We start from the raw sequence: 19,819 nt of genomic DNA, 5'->3' as shown, positions 1-19,819 counted from the left end.
TAGTACCCACATGTACCAAGACAGCCGTCTCCTCCCCAGCACTATATAAAATCCTATCTAGGTGACGCGTGAGGTCCGCCACCTTCGCACCAGGCAGGCAAGTCACCAGGCGATCCTCACGTCCACCAGCCACCCAGCTATCTATATGCCTAATGATCGAATCACCAAGTACAACAGCTGTCCTAACCTTTCCCTCCCGGGCAACATTTGGAGATATATCCTCGGTGCGAAAGGATAATACATCCCCTGGTGGGCAGGTCCTGGCTACAGGAGTACTTCCTACTTCACCAGGGTGATGCTCTCCTTCTAGGAGACCTCCCTCCTCCAAGGTAGCACAGGGGCTACCTGACTGGAGGTGGGACTTCTCTACAACATCCCTGTAGGTCTCCTCTATGTACCTCTCTGTCTCCCTCAGCTCCATCAAGTCTGCTACTCTAGCCTCAAGAGAACGGACACGTTCTCTGAGAGCTAGGAGCTCTTTGCATCGGGCACACACATATGACACCTCACCAATTGGGAGATAATCATACATGTGACACTCAATGCAAAAGACTGGATAGCACCCCTCTCGCTGCTGGACTGCTGACTCCATCTTAGTGTTTTTTGAGTTTTTCCGTAATTTAAAACTTGCTAAAGTATTAAGGATATCAGCCTATCACTAACTTACAGTTCCTCCTTTAAACCCCAATCTTCAAGTTCCGAAAGCACAAGCAAAATTTGTTCACTTACCAGAGAAATATCCTCTTCTCCCAGAGGCCCCGAGTGGATCGGAACGGACCTGGAAGTCACTCCGGCGAAGGCTCCGAGGATATGCAGATGAGCTGCAAGTCCTCCACGGCACCTGAGAAGGCAACCGGTGGGAGAGCTGGGCACCTCTCAACCAAGAAAAGGCTTACCAGGGGTTAGGCCGAAGCCAGCATTCCTCCCCCTGAGGGTCACCTGATCCTGGCTAAGAAGTACCTGGTAGCTCTCCTCTGTATCTTTTCTAATTCTGCTATATCTCTCTTGAGATATAGTGATCAGAATAATTGGGGTACAGTTGCACCATGGATAATACAAAGGCAATTCAATATAGCGAAATTACTTACCTGTAGTAAATATTCTCTGAGGACAGCAGGCTGATTGTTCTCACTGATGGGTGACATCCAACGGCAGCCCCAGGATCGGAGATTTCCCTAGCAACAAAGTTTGCTAGAGCCCTCGCGCGAACACCGCACATGCGCAACCGACTTCCCGCCCATAACGTGAACGTGCCTCAGTCAGTATAGAAAGCAAAGACAAGGGAAGATTCAACTCCAAAGGGGAGGTAGGCGGGTTGGTGAGAACAATCAGTCTGCTGTCCTCGGAGAATACCTGCTACAGGTAAGTAACTTCCCTTTCTCTGAGGACAAGCAGGCTACTTGTTCTCACTGATGGGGTATCCCTAACCCCCAGGCTCACTCAAAACAACAAACAGGGTCAACTGGGCCTCGCAACGGCGAGGACATAACTGCGGTTGACCTAAAAACAGAACAACTAACAGAGTAGAGTGCAGCCTGGAACAGAACAAAAATGGGCCTAGGGGGGTGGAGTTGAATCCTAAACCCCAAACAGATTCTGCAACACCGACTGCCCGAACTGACTGTCGCGTCGGGTATCCGGCTGAAGGCAGTAATGAAATGTGAATGTGTGGACTGATGACCATGTCGCAGCCTTGCAAATCTCTTCAATAGAGGCTGACGTCAAGTGGGCCACTGACGCTGCCACGGCTCTAACACTGAGCCGTGACATGACCCTCAAGAGTCAGCCCAGCCTGGGCGTAAGTGAAGGAAATGCAATCTGCTAGCCAATTGGAAATGATGCGTTTCCCGACAGCCACTCCCTTTCTGTTGGGATCGAAAGAAAAACATTTGGGCGGACTGTCTGAAGGGGCTTATCCGCTCCACATAGAAGGCCAATGCTCGCTTGCAGTCCAAAGTGTGCAACTGACGTTCAGCAGGGCGGGTATGCAGACAGGGAAAAAATGTTGGCAAGACAACTGATTGGTTCAGATGGAACTCCGACACCACCTTCGGCAAGAACTTAGGGTGCGGGTGGAGGACTACTCTGTTATGATGAAATTTGAGATAAGGAGCATGCACTACTAAGGCTTGAAGCTCACTGACTCTATGAGCTGAATAACAGCCACCAAGAAAATGACCTTCCAGGTCAAGTACTTCAGATGGCAGGAATTCAGTGGCTCAAAAGGAGGCTTCATCAGCTGGGTGAGAACGACGTCTAGATCCCATGACACTGGTGGAGGTTTGACAGGGGGTTTTGACAAAAGCAAACCTCTCATGAAGCGAACTAAAGGCTGTCCAGAGATAGGCTTACCTTCCACATGACAATGAAAAGCACTAATTGCACTAAGATGAACCCTTACAAGTTGGTCTTGAGACCAGACTCTGACAAGTGTAGAAGATATTCAAGCAGGGTCTGTGTAGGACAACAGCGAGGATCTAGGGCCTTGCTATCACACCAGACGTCAAACCTCCTCCATTTGAAAAAGTAACACTTCTTCGTGGAATGTTTCCTGGAAGCAAGCAAAACCCGGGAGACAGCCTCAGAAAGACCCAAAGAAGCGAAGTCTACGCTCTCAACATCTAGGCCGTGAGAGCCAGAGACTGGAGGTTGAGATGCAGAAGCGCTCCTTCACTCTGAGTTATGAGGGTTGGAAAACACTCCAATCTCCACGGTTCTTTGGAGGACAACTCCAGAAGAAGAGGGAACCAAATCTGACGCAGCTAGAAGGGAGCAATCAGAATCATGGTTCCGCCGTCTTGCTCGAGTTTCAGCAAAGTCTTCCCTGCCAGAGGTATGGGAGGATACGCATACAGAAGCCCTCTCCCCCAATGCAGGAGAAAAGCATCTGATGCTAGTCTGTCGTGGGCCTGCAGTCTGGAACAGAACTGAGGGACTTTGTGATTGATTTAAGTGGCAAAAAGATCCACCAAAGGGGTGCCCCACTCTCGGAAGATCTTGTGAACGACGCCTGAATTGAGCGATCACTCGTGAGGTTGCATAATCCTGCTCAATCTGTCAGCCAGACTGTTGTTTACGCCTGCCAGATAGGTGGCTTGGATAGACATGCCGTAATGGCGAGCCCAAAGCCACATCCCGATGACTTCCCAACACAGGGGGCGAGATCCGGTGCCCCCTGCTTGTTGCTGTAGTACATGGCAACCTGATTGTCTGTCTTAATATGGATAATTTGATTGGACAGCCGATCTCAAAGCCTTTAGAGCGTTCCAGACCGCTCGCAACTCCAGATTGAAGACCTGTTTCCTGGAGGGACCAAACTCCTTGAGTGTGAAGCCCATCTACATGAGCTCCCCACCCCAGGAGGGATGCATCCGTTGTCAGCACTTTTTGTGGCTGAGGAATTTGAAAAGGACGTCCCAAGGTCAAATTGGATCGAATTATCCACCACTGAAGAGAATTGTGAAAATCGGTGGACAACTGGATTGCATTCTCTAGATCCCCTGCAGTTTGATACCACTGAGAGGCTAGGGTCCATTGAGCTGATCTGATGTGAAGACAGGCCATGGGTGTCACATGAACTGTGGAGGCCATATGGCCTAGAAGTCTCAACATCTGACGAGCTGTGATCTGCTGAGATGCTCTGGCCATGGAAACTAGAGACAGAAGATTGTCTGCTCTGGCCTCTGGAAGATAGGCACGAGCCGTCCGTGAATCCAGCAGAGCTCCTATAAATTCCAGTTTCTGAACAGGGAAAGATGGGACTTTGGGTAATTTATTACAAACCCAAGTAGCTCCAGTAGTTGAATAGTCATGTACATGGACTGTAGAGCTCCTGCCTCTGAGGTGTTCTTCACCAGAAAATCATCGAGATAAGGGAACACATGCACCCCCCAGTCTGTGTAGCGATGCTGCAACTACTGCCAGGCATTTTGTAAAGACTCTTGGCGCAGACGCCAGACCAAAGGGCAGCACACAATACTGGAAGTGCTGCGCTCCCAGACGGAATTGAAGATACTTCCTGTGAGATGGAAGTTATCAGAATGAGAGTATAAGCATCCTTTAAGTCCAGAGAGCCTAGCCAATCATTTTCCTGAATCATGGGAAGAAGGGTGCTCAGGGAAACCATCCTGAACTTTTGCCAGACTAGGAATTTGTTCAGGGCCCTTAGGTCTAGGATGGGACACATCCCCCGTTTTCTTTTACACAAGGAAATACCTGGAAGAGAACCCCAGCCCTTCTTGCCCTGGTGGTATGGGCTCGACCGCATTGGCGCTGAGAAGGGCGGAGAGCTCCTCTGCAAGTACCTGCCTGTGCTGGAAGCTAAAGGATTGAGCTCCCGGTGGGCAATTTGGAGGACTGGAAGTCAATTTGAGGGAGTAACCTAACCGGACTGTTTGAAGGACCCACTAATCGGAGGTTATGAGAGGCCACCTTTGGTGAAAAAATTTTAACCTCCCTCCAACTGGCAAGCCGTCCGGCTCGGACACTTTTATAGCGGCTATGCTCAACTGGAGCCAGTCAAAAGCCTGTCCCTTGCTTTTGCTGGGGAGCTGCAGGGGCTTGCCTTGGCACACGCTGTTGACGAGAACGAGCGCGCTGGGGATGAGCCTGAGAAGGCTGTCAAGAAGGATTGTACTTACGCTTGTTATAAGCATAAGGAGCATTCCTTCTTCCCCGGAAAAATTGTCTACCTGATGAGGTAGTAGCAGAAGGCGCCCGGCGGGAGAGATTGTCCATAGCGGTTTCCCACTGAGTGATCTGATCGACCACTTGTTCGACTTTCTCGCCAAAAATATTATTCTCCCAGCAAGGGGCATCCGCAATCCGCTGCTGGACCCTATTGTCCAGGCCAGAGGCATGCAGCCATGAGAGTCTGCGCATCACTATACCTTGGGCAGCGAATCTGGATGCAACATCAAAAGAATCGTAAGCACCCCTGGACAGGAATTTACGACACGCCTTCTGCTGCCTGACCACCTCCTGAAAAGGCCTGGCCTGCCCAGGAGGGAGCTTGTCGACCAAGTCCGCAAGTTGCTTCACCGTGTTCCTCAAGTGAATACTCGTGTAGAGCTGGTAAGACTGAATTTTGGCCATGAGCATAGAGGACTGGTAGGCCTCCCTCCCAAAAGAGTCTAGAGTTCTAGATTCCCGTCCCGGGGGCACCGAGGCAAAATCTCTAGAACTCCCGGCTCTCTTGAGAGCGGAATCCACAACCATAGAGTTGTGAGGTAACTGTGACTTCATCAACTCAGATTCTCCATGAATCCGATATTGGGACTCCGCTTTCTTAAGAATGGGAAAATTAGGTTCTTACCTTGATAATTTTTTTTCCTTTAGTCACAGCAGATGAATCCATTAACTGATGGGTTGTATCCGCAGGTGGAGATAGAGAACACTGAAAACACATGGTGTTCTAGGATGCCCAACCCCCTCTGCCTTCAGTATATGAGATTTCCAAAGCAGAGTGAATAAAAAAGGCAATATAACAAACTTTCCTCACAGAGAACAAATGCCCCAGAACAGGGGCAATAACCAAACAAAGGAGGGACGTTATCAACCTCCCACAATAAAAACAGCATGTAGAAACTCTGATAGCTTGTCTTCAAGTACTCCTGATGAGGCACAATGTCTGTATGCAACATCTGTACAAAAACTAAAGTCAGTCAGGGAGGGATCAAGGATTCATCTGCTGTGACTAAAGGAAAGAAAATTATCAAGGCAAGAACCTAATTTTCTCTTCCTTGTCATCAACAGCAGATGAATCCATTAACTGATGGGATGTACCAAAGCACTCTCTAAGTAGGGTGGGAACAGGCAACTCTGTGAGTAAGTACTTGTGCTCCAAAATGTGCATCCTGCCACGCTGCCACATCCAGCCTGTAATGCCGCATGAAAGAGAGCTGAGAAGCCCAGGTAGCCGCAAGACAGATCTTCTGAAGAGAAAAAACACCCATTTCAGCCCACAAAGAGGACATTGCCCTCGTAGAGTGCGCATTAAACGCTTTAGGCGGCGACCACCCTGAAAGCAGATAAGCCGAAAAAATGAGTTCCTTAAGCCATCGAGCTATAGTGGCCTTAGATGCCGGAAACCCCCGTCAGGGACCTGCCAACAGAACAAATAAATGATCAGAATTCCTAAACTCATTTGACCCTAAACTCACTCGACCCTACTTGTCCCTCTAATTACCGACCCATCTCCCTCCTTCCTTTTCTCTCCAAATTACTTGAGCGTGCTGTTCACCACCGCTGCCTTGATTTTCTCTCCTCACATGCTATTCTTGACCCACTACAATCTGGTTTTCGCCCTCTCCACTCAACCGAAACTGCGCTTACTAAAGTCTCCAAAGACCTATTACTGGCTAAATCCAGAGGTCAATATTACATCCTCATTCTTCTTGATCTTTCCGCTGCTTTTGACACTGTCGATCACAGCATACTTCTCGATACCCTGTCCTCACTTGGATTCCAGGGCTCTGTCCTTTCCTGGTTCTCTTCCTACCTCTCCCTGCGCACCTTTAGTGTTCACTCTGGTGGATCCTCTTCTACTTCTATCCCTCTGCCTGTCGGCGTACCTCAGGGTTCTGTTCTTGGCCCCCTCCTCTACACTTCTTCCCTTGGTTCATTAATCTCATCCCATGGCTTTTCCTACCATCTCTATGCTGATGACTCCCAAATCTACCTTTCTACCCCTGATATCTCACCTTGCATCCAAACTAAAGTTTCAGCGTGCTTGTCTGACATTGCTGTCTGGATGTCTCAACGCCACCTGAAATTAAATATGACCAAAACCGAGCTTCTCATTTTCCCCCCCAAACCCACCTCCCCGCTCCCCCCGTTTTCTATTTCTGTTGATGGCTCTCTCATTCTCCCTGTCTCCTCAGCTCGAAACCTTGGGGTCATCTTTGACTCTTCTCTCTCCTTCTCTGCTCATATCCAGCAGATTGCCAAGACCTGTCGTTTCTTTCTTTACAATATCCGTAAAATCCGCCCCTTTCTTTCCGAGCACTCTACCAAAACCCTCATCCACACCCTTGTCACCTCTCGTTTAGACTACTGCAATCTGCTTCTTGCTGGCCTCCCACTTAGTCACCTCTCCCCTCTCCAGTCGGTTCAAAACTCTGCTGCCCGTCTCATCTTCCGCCAGGGTCGCTTTACTCATACTACCCCTCTCCTCAAGACCCTTCACTGACTCCCTATCCGTTTTCGCATCCTGTTCAAACTTCTTCTACTAACCTATAAATGTACTCACTCTGCTGCTCCCCTGTATCTCTCCACACTCGTCCTTCCCTACACCCCTTCCCATGCACTCCGCTCCATGGATAAATCCTTCTTATCTGTTCCCTTCTCCACTACTGCCAACTCCAGACTTCGCGCCTTCTGTTTCGCTACACCCTACGCCTGGAATAAACTTCCTGAGCCCCTACGTCTTGCCCCATCCTTGGCCACCTTTAAATCTAGACTGAAAGCCCACCTCTTTAACATTGCTTTTGACTCGTAACCACTCGCCTCCACCTACCCTCCTCTCTTCCTTCCTGTTCACATTAATTGATTTGATTTGCTTACTTTATTTATTTTGTCTATTAGATTGTAAGCTCTTTGAGCAGGGACTGTCTTTCTTCTATGTTTGTGCAGCGCTGCGTAAGCCTTGTAGCGCTATAGAAATGCTAAATAGTAGTAGTAGTAGACATCTGCAGATACTGCCCAAAGAGCCCTGCGGACATCCAAAAGGCGAGTCCGAAAACGCCTCCTTAGAGAAAGAAGAAAGATGGGCTGGTTGAGGTGAAAAGCTGAAACCACCTTAGGCAGAAAAGAAGGCACTGCACGAACAGTTACCCCTGAACTGCAGAAAAGGATCCCAACAAGAAAGAGCCTGAAGCTCAGACACTCTTCTAGCAGACGTCATTACCACTAAAAAACAACTGTCTTGAGAGTCACATCCTTCTCAGAAGCCCGTTTTAAGAGACTCAAACGGAGATCGCTGGAGCGCCTTCAACACAAGCCCCAGGTTCCAAGCCGGACAAGGCGACCTCAAAGGAGAACGGAGACGAAGCGCCCCTCTGAGAAAACAGAGAATATCCGGATGCGCAGCAAGGGACAATCCGGAGACTTTCCCCCGGAAGCAGGCCAACGCTGCCACTTGAACTCAAAGGGAATTGTAGGCCAGGCCCTTTTGTAACCCGTCCTGCAAAAAGTCCAGCAAGAGCGAGACTGTCGCCAGAGTCAGCAAGATAGACTTTGGAGTACACCATGCCTCCCTCAAATGTGCGCCAGATCCGAGCATGTCACAGAGGTAGACCGCGTGCGAGCCTGCAAGAGCGTGGCAATAACCTTATTAGAATAGCCCTTGTCCCGCAATTGCGCCCTCTCAAGAGCCAGGTCGTAAGACCAAAGCGGCAAGGATCTTCCATAGTCACCGGACCCCAAACGAACAGGTTCGGAACCCGAGGCAAAGGAAGAGGCGTGTCCACCAGCATCCGCCAGAGATTCGCATACAACGGATGCCTTGGCCAATCTGGGGCAATGAGAATCACCAATGCTCGGTGCAGAGAAATCCAAAGTAGAACTTGCCCTATCAAGGGCCAAGGAGGGAACACATACAGGAGGCCCAAGGGCCAAGGTTGAGCCAGAGCATCCAACCCTGCCGAGCGAGGATCTCTCCTGCTGAAAAAGTGAGGGACTTTGGCATTTACGCTTGATGCCATGAGATCCAAGCCTGGAGTCCCCCATTTGGCACAAATCTGAAGAAAAACTTTGTCTGCCAGTTCCCATTCCGCCGGGTCGATTTGATGTCTGCTGAGGAAATCGGCTTGCACGTTGCTCTGACCAGCTATGTGAGCCACGGACAACAGCTCTAGGGGGCGCTCGGCCCAGTCGCAGATCTGAGACGCCTCCGCAGCCAGGGCCCTGCACTGAGTACTGTCCTGGCGATTGATGTAGGCCACTGCTGTCGTGTTGTCTGACAGAACTCGGACAGGAAGACCCTTCAACGTCCTGTGGAAGGCCAGAAGACCCTGAAATATCGCTCTCAGTTCCAAGCAATTGATGGACCATCCCGCTTCCGCGGTGGACCACAGACCCTGAGCATAGTGTCCCCGGCAATGAGCTCCCCAGCTCGAAAGGCTGGCATCCGTTATCACCAGACCCCAAAAAGGAAGAGCCAGTGGCATCCCTGCCGCAGCATGCTGATGGATAGCCACCAATCCATACTGCGCTGAGCCGCAGGAAGCCACCGTGGTCTGCGTTGGTATTCCTGGGAAATGGGAGGCCATTGCTGAAGCAGAGCAAGCTGCAGCAGTCTCATGTGAGCTCTCGCCCAGGGAACCATCTCTATGGTGGCCGTCATCTATCCCAGGAGCTGAACAAAGTCCCAAGCTCGAGGGCGAGGCATCCTTAGGAGCAGGCAGACCTGATTCTGAAGTTTGGGCCACCTGCTGTCGGGATGAAAAACGAACCCTGAAGCCGTGTCGGACCAGACCCCCAAATACTTGAGAGACTGAGAGGGGGTCAGATGACTTTTGGGCATATTGACTACCCAGCCCAGAGTCTGATGAACTGTAACAACGCTGGCTGTGTGGCAAGTCGACTCTCGTCTGCCGAATCTGCTCTGATGAGCCAGTCGTCAAGATAAGGGTGAACTCCTGATATCCTCTCGCCTGAGAAAGGCAGCCACTACCACCATGACCTTGGAAAAAGTCCGAGGGGCAGTCGCCAGGCCAAAAGACAAGGCGCGAAACTGGAAATGTTGGCTCAATACCGCAAACTGGAGAAACCGCTGATGTGGCGGCCAGATGGGAATATGCAAGTACGCTTCCTTGAGGTCCAGAGACGTGAGAAACTCTCCTGGCTGTACCGCCGCAATAACGGAGTGCAGGGTTTCCATGCGGAAGTGTCGCACTCCTAAGGCCTCGTTGACTCTGCATAAGTCGAGGATAGGTCTGAACGACCCGCCTTTTCGAGGCACCACAAAATAGATGGAGTAGCAACCGCAGCCGCGTTCGACGGGAGGAACTGGAACCACCGCTCCGAGCTTCAGCAACACCTGCAAGGTCTCGTACACTGCCGCCCGCTTGACGGCAGTACCACATCGGGATTCCAAAAATGCGTCTCTTACTGGAACTGCAAATTCTAGCCGGTAACCTTCTCTGATCAGGACTAGGACCCACTGATCCAAAGTAATCTTGGTCCACTCCTTGAAAAAGAGGGTGAGACGACCCCCTACTGAGGGAACCGACGAGTGGCCCGGCGCCCCATCATTGTGGAGGATGCCCCTTAACTCCTGGACGTTGCCTGGACGCCGCGCGTTTGTCCGAACGAAAGGAGTTCCTCTACTGGAAACGGGTACGTTGACCAAACCCCACAGAGCGCCCTGAGCGATACCTGCGAGCTTCGCGAAAACGTGGCCTGGAAGAGGAGGGAAAAGAAGGACTTTTGGAAGAAGGCTTCGGCCTATCCTCAGGCAACCGCTGGGACTTGAGTCCCCTAGGTCCTTAATGTTCTCCAAATCCTCCCCAAATAAAAGAAGGCCCCAAAAGGGTAACCTCACCAGCCTTTGTTTAGAGTCATGTCAGTCGCCCAATGCCGGAGCCAAAGAAGGCGGCAGGCAGCAAACGTCACAGACATCTGCTTAGCTGAAGCTCTGACCAGATCATAAAGGGCATCAGCCAAATAAGACAGGGCAGACTCCATACGCAGGCCGACCTCAGTGAGGGAACTCGCTCCATCGGCGGGCTGCTCAACCGCCTGCTGCAACCAGGAAATGCAGGCCCGGGCTGCATAGGAACTGCAAATAGCCGCCCGTAAGGAAAGGCCCGAGATATCAAAGGACCGCTCCAGCGCGGATTCCAGCCGTTGGTCCTGCATATCTTTCAGAGCGACCCCTCCCTCCACCGGGAGAGTAGTCTTTTTAGTCACAGCTGTGACTAAAGCATCCACTTTAAGCATCCCAAAGAGGGTCAACTGACTTTCCCTCAGGGGGTAAAGGTGACACATAGCCCTGGCCACCTTCAATGGACCCTCAGGGTCAGACCATTGAGCTGAAATAAGCTCTTGGATGGAAGCATGCACGGGAAAAGCCCGAGAAGGCTTCTTAGTGCTAGCCATCCTAGGATTAATAGAAGAGGCCGCGCCCTCATCAGGATCTTCAATACAAAGGGCCTGAAAGGCATCAGAAATGAGAGCTGGCAGCTCGTCGTGGTGAAAAATCCAAACCGCTTTAGGGTCATCCAACTCCTGTGGCAAGCAGCCACCCTCATCTGGATCATCAGTCCGTGAGGGCCTGCCAGACCCCTCAGACTCCCCGAAACTAGACCACGGGGGAGAACAGAATGAAGAGTCCCCCTCAGAAGGGGTATTCACTCATCTACGCTTAGCGTCAGCCAAAAGCTTGGGGTAAGATAAAAAGTCTCAAGTAGACGTTGGGCTATAAAGAACCAGAGGCAACCTAGACCGACAGGAATTGTCAGGAGCCTCAGGCAGTGCTCTTTTTAACATAAAAGCCTTATGCATCAGCAGCACAAATTCAGGGGAGAAAAACTCACCCTGTACATCCGCCCCCATATTGGGGGAAGCGGAGGCAAAAGCTCCTCTAGAAACCTCAAAATGACGCATCCCCCTGCACTCAGACCCCCTCCGCAACCGCGAGGGTCGAGTCACGCGGCGCCTCCAAGATGGCGGCCACTGCCAACTCCGATGGGCGGGAAGAATCACCACCCGCCATGCTCGTGCCAGCATTAGCATCTAGGCAGCATGTGCTGCAAAGCCCCGCTGCTGATCTGCATTTCCCACAGTGGGAGCAGCACTTAACCCCTTCAGGAGCCATCAAATACAGAAAACAAAATGGCGCCTTCGCAACAAAACGTACCCCGTACAGAGCACTGTCAGCGGGAACCTCCCCGGAGGAGCTGGGCACCACTCTCACCTCAGGAGACCGAGTCAAATGAGCTGCGGTCAAGCTGCACCGAACTAGGAGCTCAGGAGAAAGCCTCTTTTTTTTTTTTTTTTTTTACTGTGAGGAAAGATAGAGGCAGGCAGCCACAGGGAAAACCAAGTATGCCTTTAAAGTGGGCACCACCAGCCACAACACCCCCTGCTCTACTGGCAAAGCACAGGAGCCACCCCAGGCAGAAATCCAGGAGCTGAGAAGCGACGTCCACACCTGTTGGGAGATAGAGTTATACTGAAGGCAGAGGGGGTTGGGCATTCTAGAACACCATGTGCTTTCAGTGTTCTCTATCTCCACCTGCTGGTAGGCAGATACAACCCATCAGTTAATGGATTCATCTGCTATTGATGACAAGGAAGGTGGGATTACTTAATGGTCTCATTCAGTTCCGCATAGGAGTCTCCTTGAGCACATTATGCAAAGGAACCGTGGATGACTCCTTAGGTGGCGAATGATAGTCAAGGACCTCGAGCATCTCAGTCCTGGGCTCATCCTCAGAGACCACTGGGAAGGGAATAGCCACAGACATTTCCCGGACAAATAAAGAGAAAGAAAGACTCTCCGGGGGAGAAAGCTTTCTTTCTGGAGAAGGAGTAGGATCAGAGGGAAGACCACAAGACTACTCAGAAGAGAAGAGAAATATCTGGGATCTTGCTCTTCATCCCACGAGGCATCCTCATCGGTATCGGACAAGAGTTCCTTAACTGCAGTCCGAAAACGGGTCCGTCCTGACGCCGAGGTACCATGTCCTCGATGGCGAGAAGTCGACTCCCATAGTAACATAGTAAATGACGGCAGAAAAAGACCTGCATGGTCCATCCAGTCTGCCCAACAAGACAAACTCATATGTGCTACTTTTTGTGTATACCCTACTTTGATTTGTACCTGTCCTCTTCAGGGCACAGACCGTATAAGTCTGTCCAGCACTATCCCCGCCTCCCAACCACCAGCCCCGCCTCCCACCACTGGCTCTGGCACAGACCGTATAAGTCTGCCCAGCACTATCCTCGCCTCCCACCACCGGCTGGCTCTGCCACCCAATCTCGGCTAAGCTCCTTAGGATCCATTCCCTCTGAATAGGATTCCTTTATGTTTATCCCACGCGTGTTTGAATTCTGTTACCGGTTTTCATTTCCACCACCTCCCGCGGGAGGGCATTCCAAGCATCCACTACTCTCTCCGTGAAAAAATACTTCCTGACATTTTTCTTGAGTCTGCCCCCCCCCCCCCCCCTTCAATCTCATTTCATGTCCTCTCGTTCTACCGCCTTCGCACCTCCGGAAAAGGTTCGTTTGCGGATTAATACTTTTCAAATATTTGAACGTCTGTATCATATCACCCCTGTTTCTCCTTTCTTCCAGAGTATACATGTTCAGGTCATCAAGTCTCTCCTCATACGTCTTGTAACGCAAATCCCTTACCATTCTCATAGCTTTTCTTTGCACCGCTTCAATTCTTTTTACATCCTTCGCAAGGTACGGCCTCCAAAACTGAACACAATACTCTAGGTGGGGCCTCACCAACGACTTATACAGGGGCATCAACACCTCCTTTCTTCTGCTGGTCACACCTCTCTCTATACAGCCTAACAACCTTCTAGCTACAGCCACCGCCTTGTCACACTGTTTCGTCGCCTTCAGATCCTCAGATACTATCACCCCAAGATCCCTCTCCCCGTCCGTACCTATCAGATTCTCCCCGCCTAACACATACATCTCCCGAGGGTTTCTATTCCCTAAGTGCATCACTTTGCATTTCTTCGCATTGAATTTTAATTGCCAAACCTTAGACCATTCTTCTAGCTTCCTCAGACTCCCATGCCGGCGGCGATGAAGCTTCCTCCAGCGACGTCGATGGGGAGTCGACCTGGGTGGCAGCCGCCACCGATACCGGCATCGGGGACCTCACCACAGGCATAGAGCCAGCTGCCGCTTCCATCGACGGTACCGGAGCAGACTGACCCAGCAGCCCTTCCAGAAGACCCGAAAGAATGGCTCGGATGCGCTCGTTCAAAGTCGCTGTCGAGAAAGGCGGCGGGGTCGGTGCAGGAGTCGGCACCAGAATCTGTGGAGATTGAGGAGGCGGTACCGAGCTGCTCGAAGACCGACACCTCTTGAATGGAGGGTGAGCGCTCCTTCTGGCGTCGGTGCTTCACGGGTGCTGAATCCTTCGACGCCCCAGAGCTCCCGGTACAGTGTCTGGAAGGTGACCGATGACGATGCTTCTTAGCCTTCGCTCGAAGCGCGTCATCGATGCTCCTCAGTACCGATGTGGAATCCACAAGCCTCCTCGGGGTCGGGTCTGAAAGTGGTCGGTCCCGGTGGGCCTGCACAGCAACAGTCTTCGAGGCAGGTGGAGACCCATTCGACGGCTCACTGCTCCCAGCGTGTGGTGGTCTCCGGACATAAGGAGAATCCACGTGCTTTACAGCATACCTATCGTGGTCATGCAGACTCCAGTGACGAATGGTGCAATCAACCAAAGGTCTTTTTCAAGACCACTATGTTTTTTGTCTCCAGATTTTCACTATCAACTGAAACTTGAGATTAGTTTGATGATATCAATTCATAAGTTTTGGTTTTTATTACAGACACAAGACTCCTAATGTAGGCCACCTTGGCCGAAACACAACGTTGTGTCGAGTCATTTTAATGTAACTACAATAAATATTGTTTTAAATATAAAATTTGGTTCCAGTTTTTTGGTTAAGCCTGGTTCACATTCCCACTTTTTTGTTTATTGTGGTCTCCGGACAGCCATTACCTGCACTCCTGAGGTCGATGCCATCTCCGGTGCCGATATCGACGCCTCCGACCTCGGTACCGATGTAGACTCGACGCCAAAGAACCGGGTGAAGCTCCAAAAAAAGACGATCCCGTAGAGCTTTTCTCGATGCCTGTGTCTGCTTTTTAAGGCTAAGACACAGCTTACGTGCGTCTGGGCAGAGATCGGGCCCAAGGCACTGGAGACACCACGCATGGCGGTTGGTACCTGAGATCGCCCAGTTGCACCGAGTACACTTCTTGAAGCCGCTGGGAGTGCTCGATGACATGAATGGAAAAATAGCGGCAGTGAAATCAAAATCCTCGATTGTGTCAATTATAAAGACACAAAAGGGAAAACCCGTACGGGCGGCCAAAAAGGGCCTCGATGAAACAAAAGAAAACTTTAAAAAGGGCCAAAAACTAAGGTTTTTTTAAGGGACTTTTTTTTTTTTAAAGTTCTACAGACAGGGTACAGGTGAAAAAATGAAAGGAGGGAGGAAAACGCGGAAAAAAAGATGGCGAAGGCTGTTTCACTGGGTGAGGAGAGAGACCGAAAAACAGCCACACTCTACCGCGGAAAAAACAAGACTAGGGGACTCTCGCGCGACGGGTGGTAAGGTGGCTGCGCCCGCGCGCTTGAAGGCTCTAGCACATTTTTTTTTTGTTCCTAGGGAAGATTTCTGTTCCTGGGGCAGCCGTGGACGTCACCCAGTCATGAGAACAAGCAGCCTGCTTGTCCTCGGAGAATTGACACTACTGTATTTATGTTTTATTTGTATATTTAGGCCTCATTTGGTTGCCTAGCCCTTATTAAGGTACCTGTCACCTTTTTATGTATTTATTTCTATTTTATACCTCCTATTTTAGCATTTTTGTCTTAGGGAAAGGGGGGAGAGGGAGGGAGGTTTGAGAATCTGTGGATTTGTTGTGAATGTGTTCCATCGGCTTGATACTACTGGGAGTTTTATTCTATTAGAGTGCTACTCTTATTTTACAGTACTGGGTTGTGATACTAGTAAGTTACTGGAAAAAATAATACCACCACAGAAAGGTGTTCATTATGTAATAAGCCTAGCAGCAGTCTCATTCACAATGTCACATTACGTAAAATAGAAGCTAAAAAAAAAAAAAAACCTCCAGAATTTTGTTTTACTGGAGTCAATTTAGCAAGGTCACTTGCCACTTCGTTCAGCAATGTGAACACATTCAAGCCATGAAGTACAGCAACAGCCGTGGGATGGAATTTACCAGGGTTGGAAGGGTAGAGTTCAACAGCTGTACACAATAACCTCAATGATACATCTTCTGTACATCAAAGCAGATGCTGCTTAGACACTACTACCCAGGCACCACACTATATAAATGGTCACATATGCTGGATTCAAATTACAAGCAAAGAACTGTGTGGAGCCCCAAAACACCACACAATGCTCAAATATTCATTTTCAAAACTCTAATATAAATTAAACAGGCATGTTTTTCCAGCCATGGAATCCATAGTGACCTACAGACACCCAGTGATGGACTAGAAAATAGGAGTAAAGCATTTCAAATATCTGGGAGACAAAATTGAACTGCTCTATTCCTTTTTATGCATAGGAAATTAGTTTCCCTCACAAATTTTCCTTGGCTTTAGGATTTCCCTTTCAAGTGCTGCATAACAGATAACACACTTAGACGATCCATAAGAAAAATGGAAAGGAAAAATGTTATCTCCAGGATATGCTGTATGGATAAGTGTGAAAGAAACAATACCTCTGGTGCAAGATATTCTGGTGTGCCACAGAAAGTCTTCATTGTTGCCCCATCCTTTATACCCTCTTTACAAAGGCCAAAGTCTGTGATTTTAATGTGTCCATCTTTGTCCAGCATAAGATTTTCCAACTTGAGGGAGAAAATATCATTAAATATTGGTCACAAATTTATCATACAAATTCACATAAATTTAAAGTACCATTTAAAAGTTGGACAAATGAGTTTGGATTAATTTTTCAATCTACAGATAAAACACAGGGCTGTAAATACCTCACACAGGGTGTCTTTTACTAAGGCGCGCTCATGTTTTTAGCGCATGCTAAAATTGTGGGCGCGCTAAAAATTAGAGAGATGCCCATAGGAATGCATTGGCGTCTCTAACGTTTAGTGTGCCCACAATTTTAACGCGCGCCAAAAACGTGAGTGAGCCTTAGTAAAAGACCCTCTTAGATGCTAATTTATAGGGTGGTTAGAAAGGGTATTATCTGCTTTTAAAGACAAGTTACTGTTTGTAAATGTTTAAGTTAACCTCTGTCTGGGTTGTGTGTCCCCTATGCTCCACTAAGATTCATGCAAATGGCAGTTCATTTCTTGTATGAGCTCCACGAATACATGGGAAACAGTTGTTAGATATGTACAACTGTTCTTTGTTGGTATACATATACATGACACACAAAAACAGCAAAGGTGAACAAGAAAGGCGAACAACCAATGATGCTAATGTAATATTTTGTTGGAGTTTCGACAACAGCTTTCCTCAGAGGTCATCAGACTTTTCAATAGCCCTGTGAAGGAAGTATTTTTTGCATTCGTAAATGATTGTGTCCATGTGTTCATTTTGCTTGCTATTGAAGAGTTGAAAATAAATTGATTAAATTGGAACCTTATTTTAAAATATTGGGACTATTAGTTGACGGGTATTTATCTTTTGATATACAAATAAAGCCGTCAACAAGGTGGTCTTTTGTATTTAAAAAATATTAAGATGCATCAGACTGTTTTCAACAGGATAATTTCTAATAGTACAGTAATTTTATCATAGAGAGATTTGATTTACTGTATATAGGATGTAGTGCTGATATGCAGAAGAAATTGCAGACATTACAAATAAGGTAGCAAGGCTTATATTTTCCGTATCCAAATACGAAAGGGTTACTCTGCTGTTTAGAAGGTTGCACTGGTTGCCAGTAGAGGCTAGAACAATTTATAATCTCTATACTAATTTTTTCATGGTGAAGAACCAGATTATATGAATTTAATTTTGTCTAAATCATAATAGATTGGGTACAGCAAGGTGTTTATTACTCACATATCTTAACCAAGCCCATGTTAAGTATAAAAGCATCTTTATGAATACATTTCAATTTCTGGCAGCCAAATGGTGGAATCAGCTACCTTTGAAGCTTCGGAAAATGACGCATTATGGATTATTTTAGAAAATCGCTCAAATATACTACATTTGTTAACACCTAATAGGTTATTTTTTTAGAATTAAATACTTTCAGATATTCCTGGGTATGCTCAGCTTCTTAATATTGTGACCCACACTGAATCGCTAATTGGGAAGTTTGTGGGATATAAGAAACAATGTAAAGAAATGACTGCTTCTTAACCAATGTTCCACAAGACTTGCACTGGAGGAAGTTTGCCCCCTTCCTTTCCCGTCCCCCGAACCAGATAGGACACAACAGCAGTGTAGAACCTGGAAGTTTCTGCACTTGCTCAATGTCTGCTGGTCCCGTTCCCTGCAACCTAAGTCTATTACATTGGAGAGGGTGAGATCAGAAGACACTGTGCACACACTCAGGCTTCAAGGTCCCATGCTGCCTTGGATGACAGCACAGATATGTGCAGGAAAACAACTGACTGGTTGGGGAGGAGGCACCTGACATGGATGAAGAGGAAGGGGGAAAAAAAAGGGGGGGAGATTTTGGACATGGGTGTGACAGAGATGGGATAGAAGCAGTAAGATTTTAAAGACTGCATAGAGAGAAGGCATGAAATTGAATGGAAGAAGCACAAGAGTCCACAATTTAAATGTTTGAAATAGTTTGTACTTTATTTTAAATGCACTTACTCAACATTAGCTATTTTTTCTTTCCACGTGCGTAAAAAAGTGACTACTTTTCATCTGTTCACCAACCACTCATGGACATCCAAAGGGTGTGAAATTACTAACTTGCATTAGATCCTGCCATGATCCCCATTCTAAATCTCTCTCTATGCTTTAGGCTTTTTAATATACTTAAAAACTAAAATGTCCAGTACCTGGCATTTCACAATCCCTTAGCCAATCACAACCGTGAAATTTGGTTTTATGTGCCACAAGGAACGAGTAAGCTTGAAAATATGCAATGACAAAGGTTGAGCAGTATTGTTTTTATGAGATTGTTAACAAGATGCTCCACCTACTTTTAAATCTCTATAAACAACATTCTTCTCTGAGTGCAGATAGTCCAGCGCTGAAACAATTTCTGCTCCATAGAACCGAGCACGGTCTTCTGAAAAAACACGTTCCCTTGACAGATGGAAAAACAGCTGTAATGGCAACAGTGTCATTATTTACATATGCACATACACAACATTATCACTGAACCAATTTTTGTCTTACTATTAAAACGTTTCTATTCACTGCTTAAACATTTGTAATTCGTTTCTATCCACCCAGGCAATGCAATGACCACCTTCAGCCAAGGTTATGCTCACTGGAACTAACGTGGCACGCATGAACCTTAATCATGACCTACATGACTCAATGAGCATTGGTGGGGCTCAATCACTGAAGGGTGAATGCTGCTATAGCACCACCAAACCCAACTGACCCGAGGGCTCAAGAACCAAACATCTCATATGACAGCGTGCATCTTAAGCCAGCCCACTTATGTTTAAGTAAAAAAAAAAATTTGTTCAGCATTATACAATGTTGCCACATACATAGTTCCTGGAACTAAACATGTCTGCATCTCAAAATAGGACATTAATGGTTAAAGCAGGATATAAATTCTTTAAAAATAAATGTTTTGTTTATAGTATATTTGGTCCTAGCTATTCATAAATGTCCTAATCTGATTTTTAATACATATAACTTTGGTTAAGGTTTAAAAACAAAACAGAAAAGGTGGGGAAGTATGCCGGGTTCCATTGAGGCTCTGCTTCTCTCCATGTTGGCTTCATGATAGGTTAGGAATGCGTACTATAAGATGGGGGAGGGGTATTAGGATCTGTATGGGGTTAGCCCGGGAGATGGGAGGGATTGATTTGAAGGAAGAGAGTTTTCTGTTATTGCACTTAAAATGACTGAACTGATAAGTATATTGTTTGTATACTGCGGTATTTTGGTTCAATAAAAATTTACAGT

At 47.9% G+C, this 19,819-nt stretch overlaps 1 protein-coding gene across 2 annotated transcripts in view; it reads right to left on the bottom strand.

Moving 5' to 3' along the window:
- The window catches only part of AKT1 (AKT serine/threonine kinase 1), a 329,425-nt gene that overhangs the window by 46,297 nt on the left and 263,309 nt on the right, over positions 1–19,819 (bottom strand). For both annotated transcript variants that reach the window (XM_030214026.1, XM_030214025.1), the window contains 2 exons: positions 18,874–18,999; positions 16,462–16,590 (listed from right to left, as the gene is read on the bottom strand). In XM_030214026.1, the coding sequence (XP_030069886.1) occupies positions 16,462–16,590; positions 18,874–18,999 (255 nt within the window). The remainder of the gene's footprint in view (positions 1–16,461; positions 16,591–18,873; positions 19,000–19,819) is intronic.

This window comes from Microcaecilia unicolor, chromosome 9 (assembly GCF_901765095.1).
Source record: "Microcaecilia unicolor chromosome 9, aMicUni1.1, whole genome shotgun sequence".
Classification (NCBI taxonomy): domain Eukaryota; kingdom Metazoa; phylum Chordata; class Amphibia; order Gymnophiona; family Siphonopidae; genus Microcaecilia; species Microcaecilia unicolor.
This window is presented reverse-complemented; position numbering and strand designations above follow the sequence as displayed.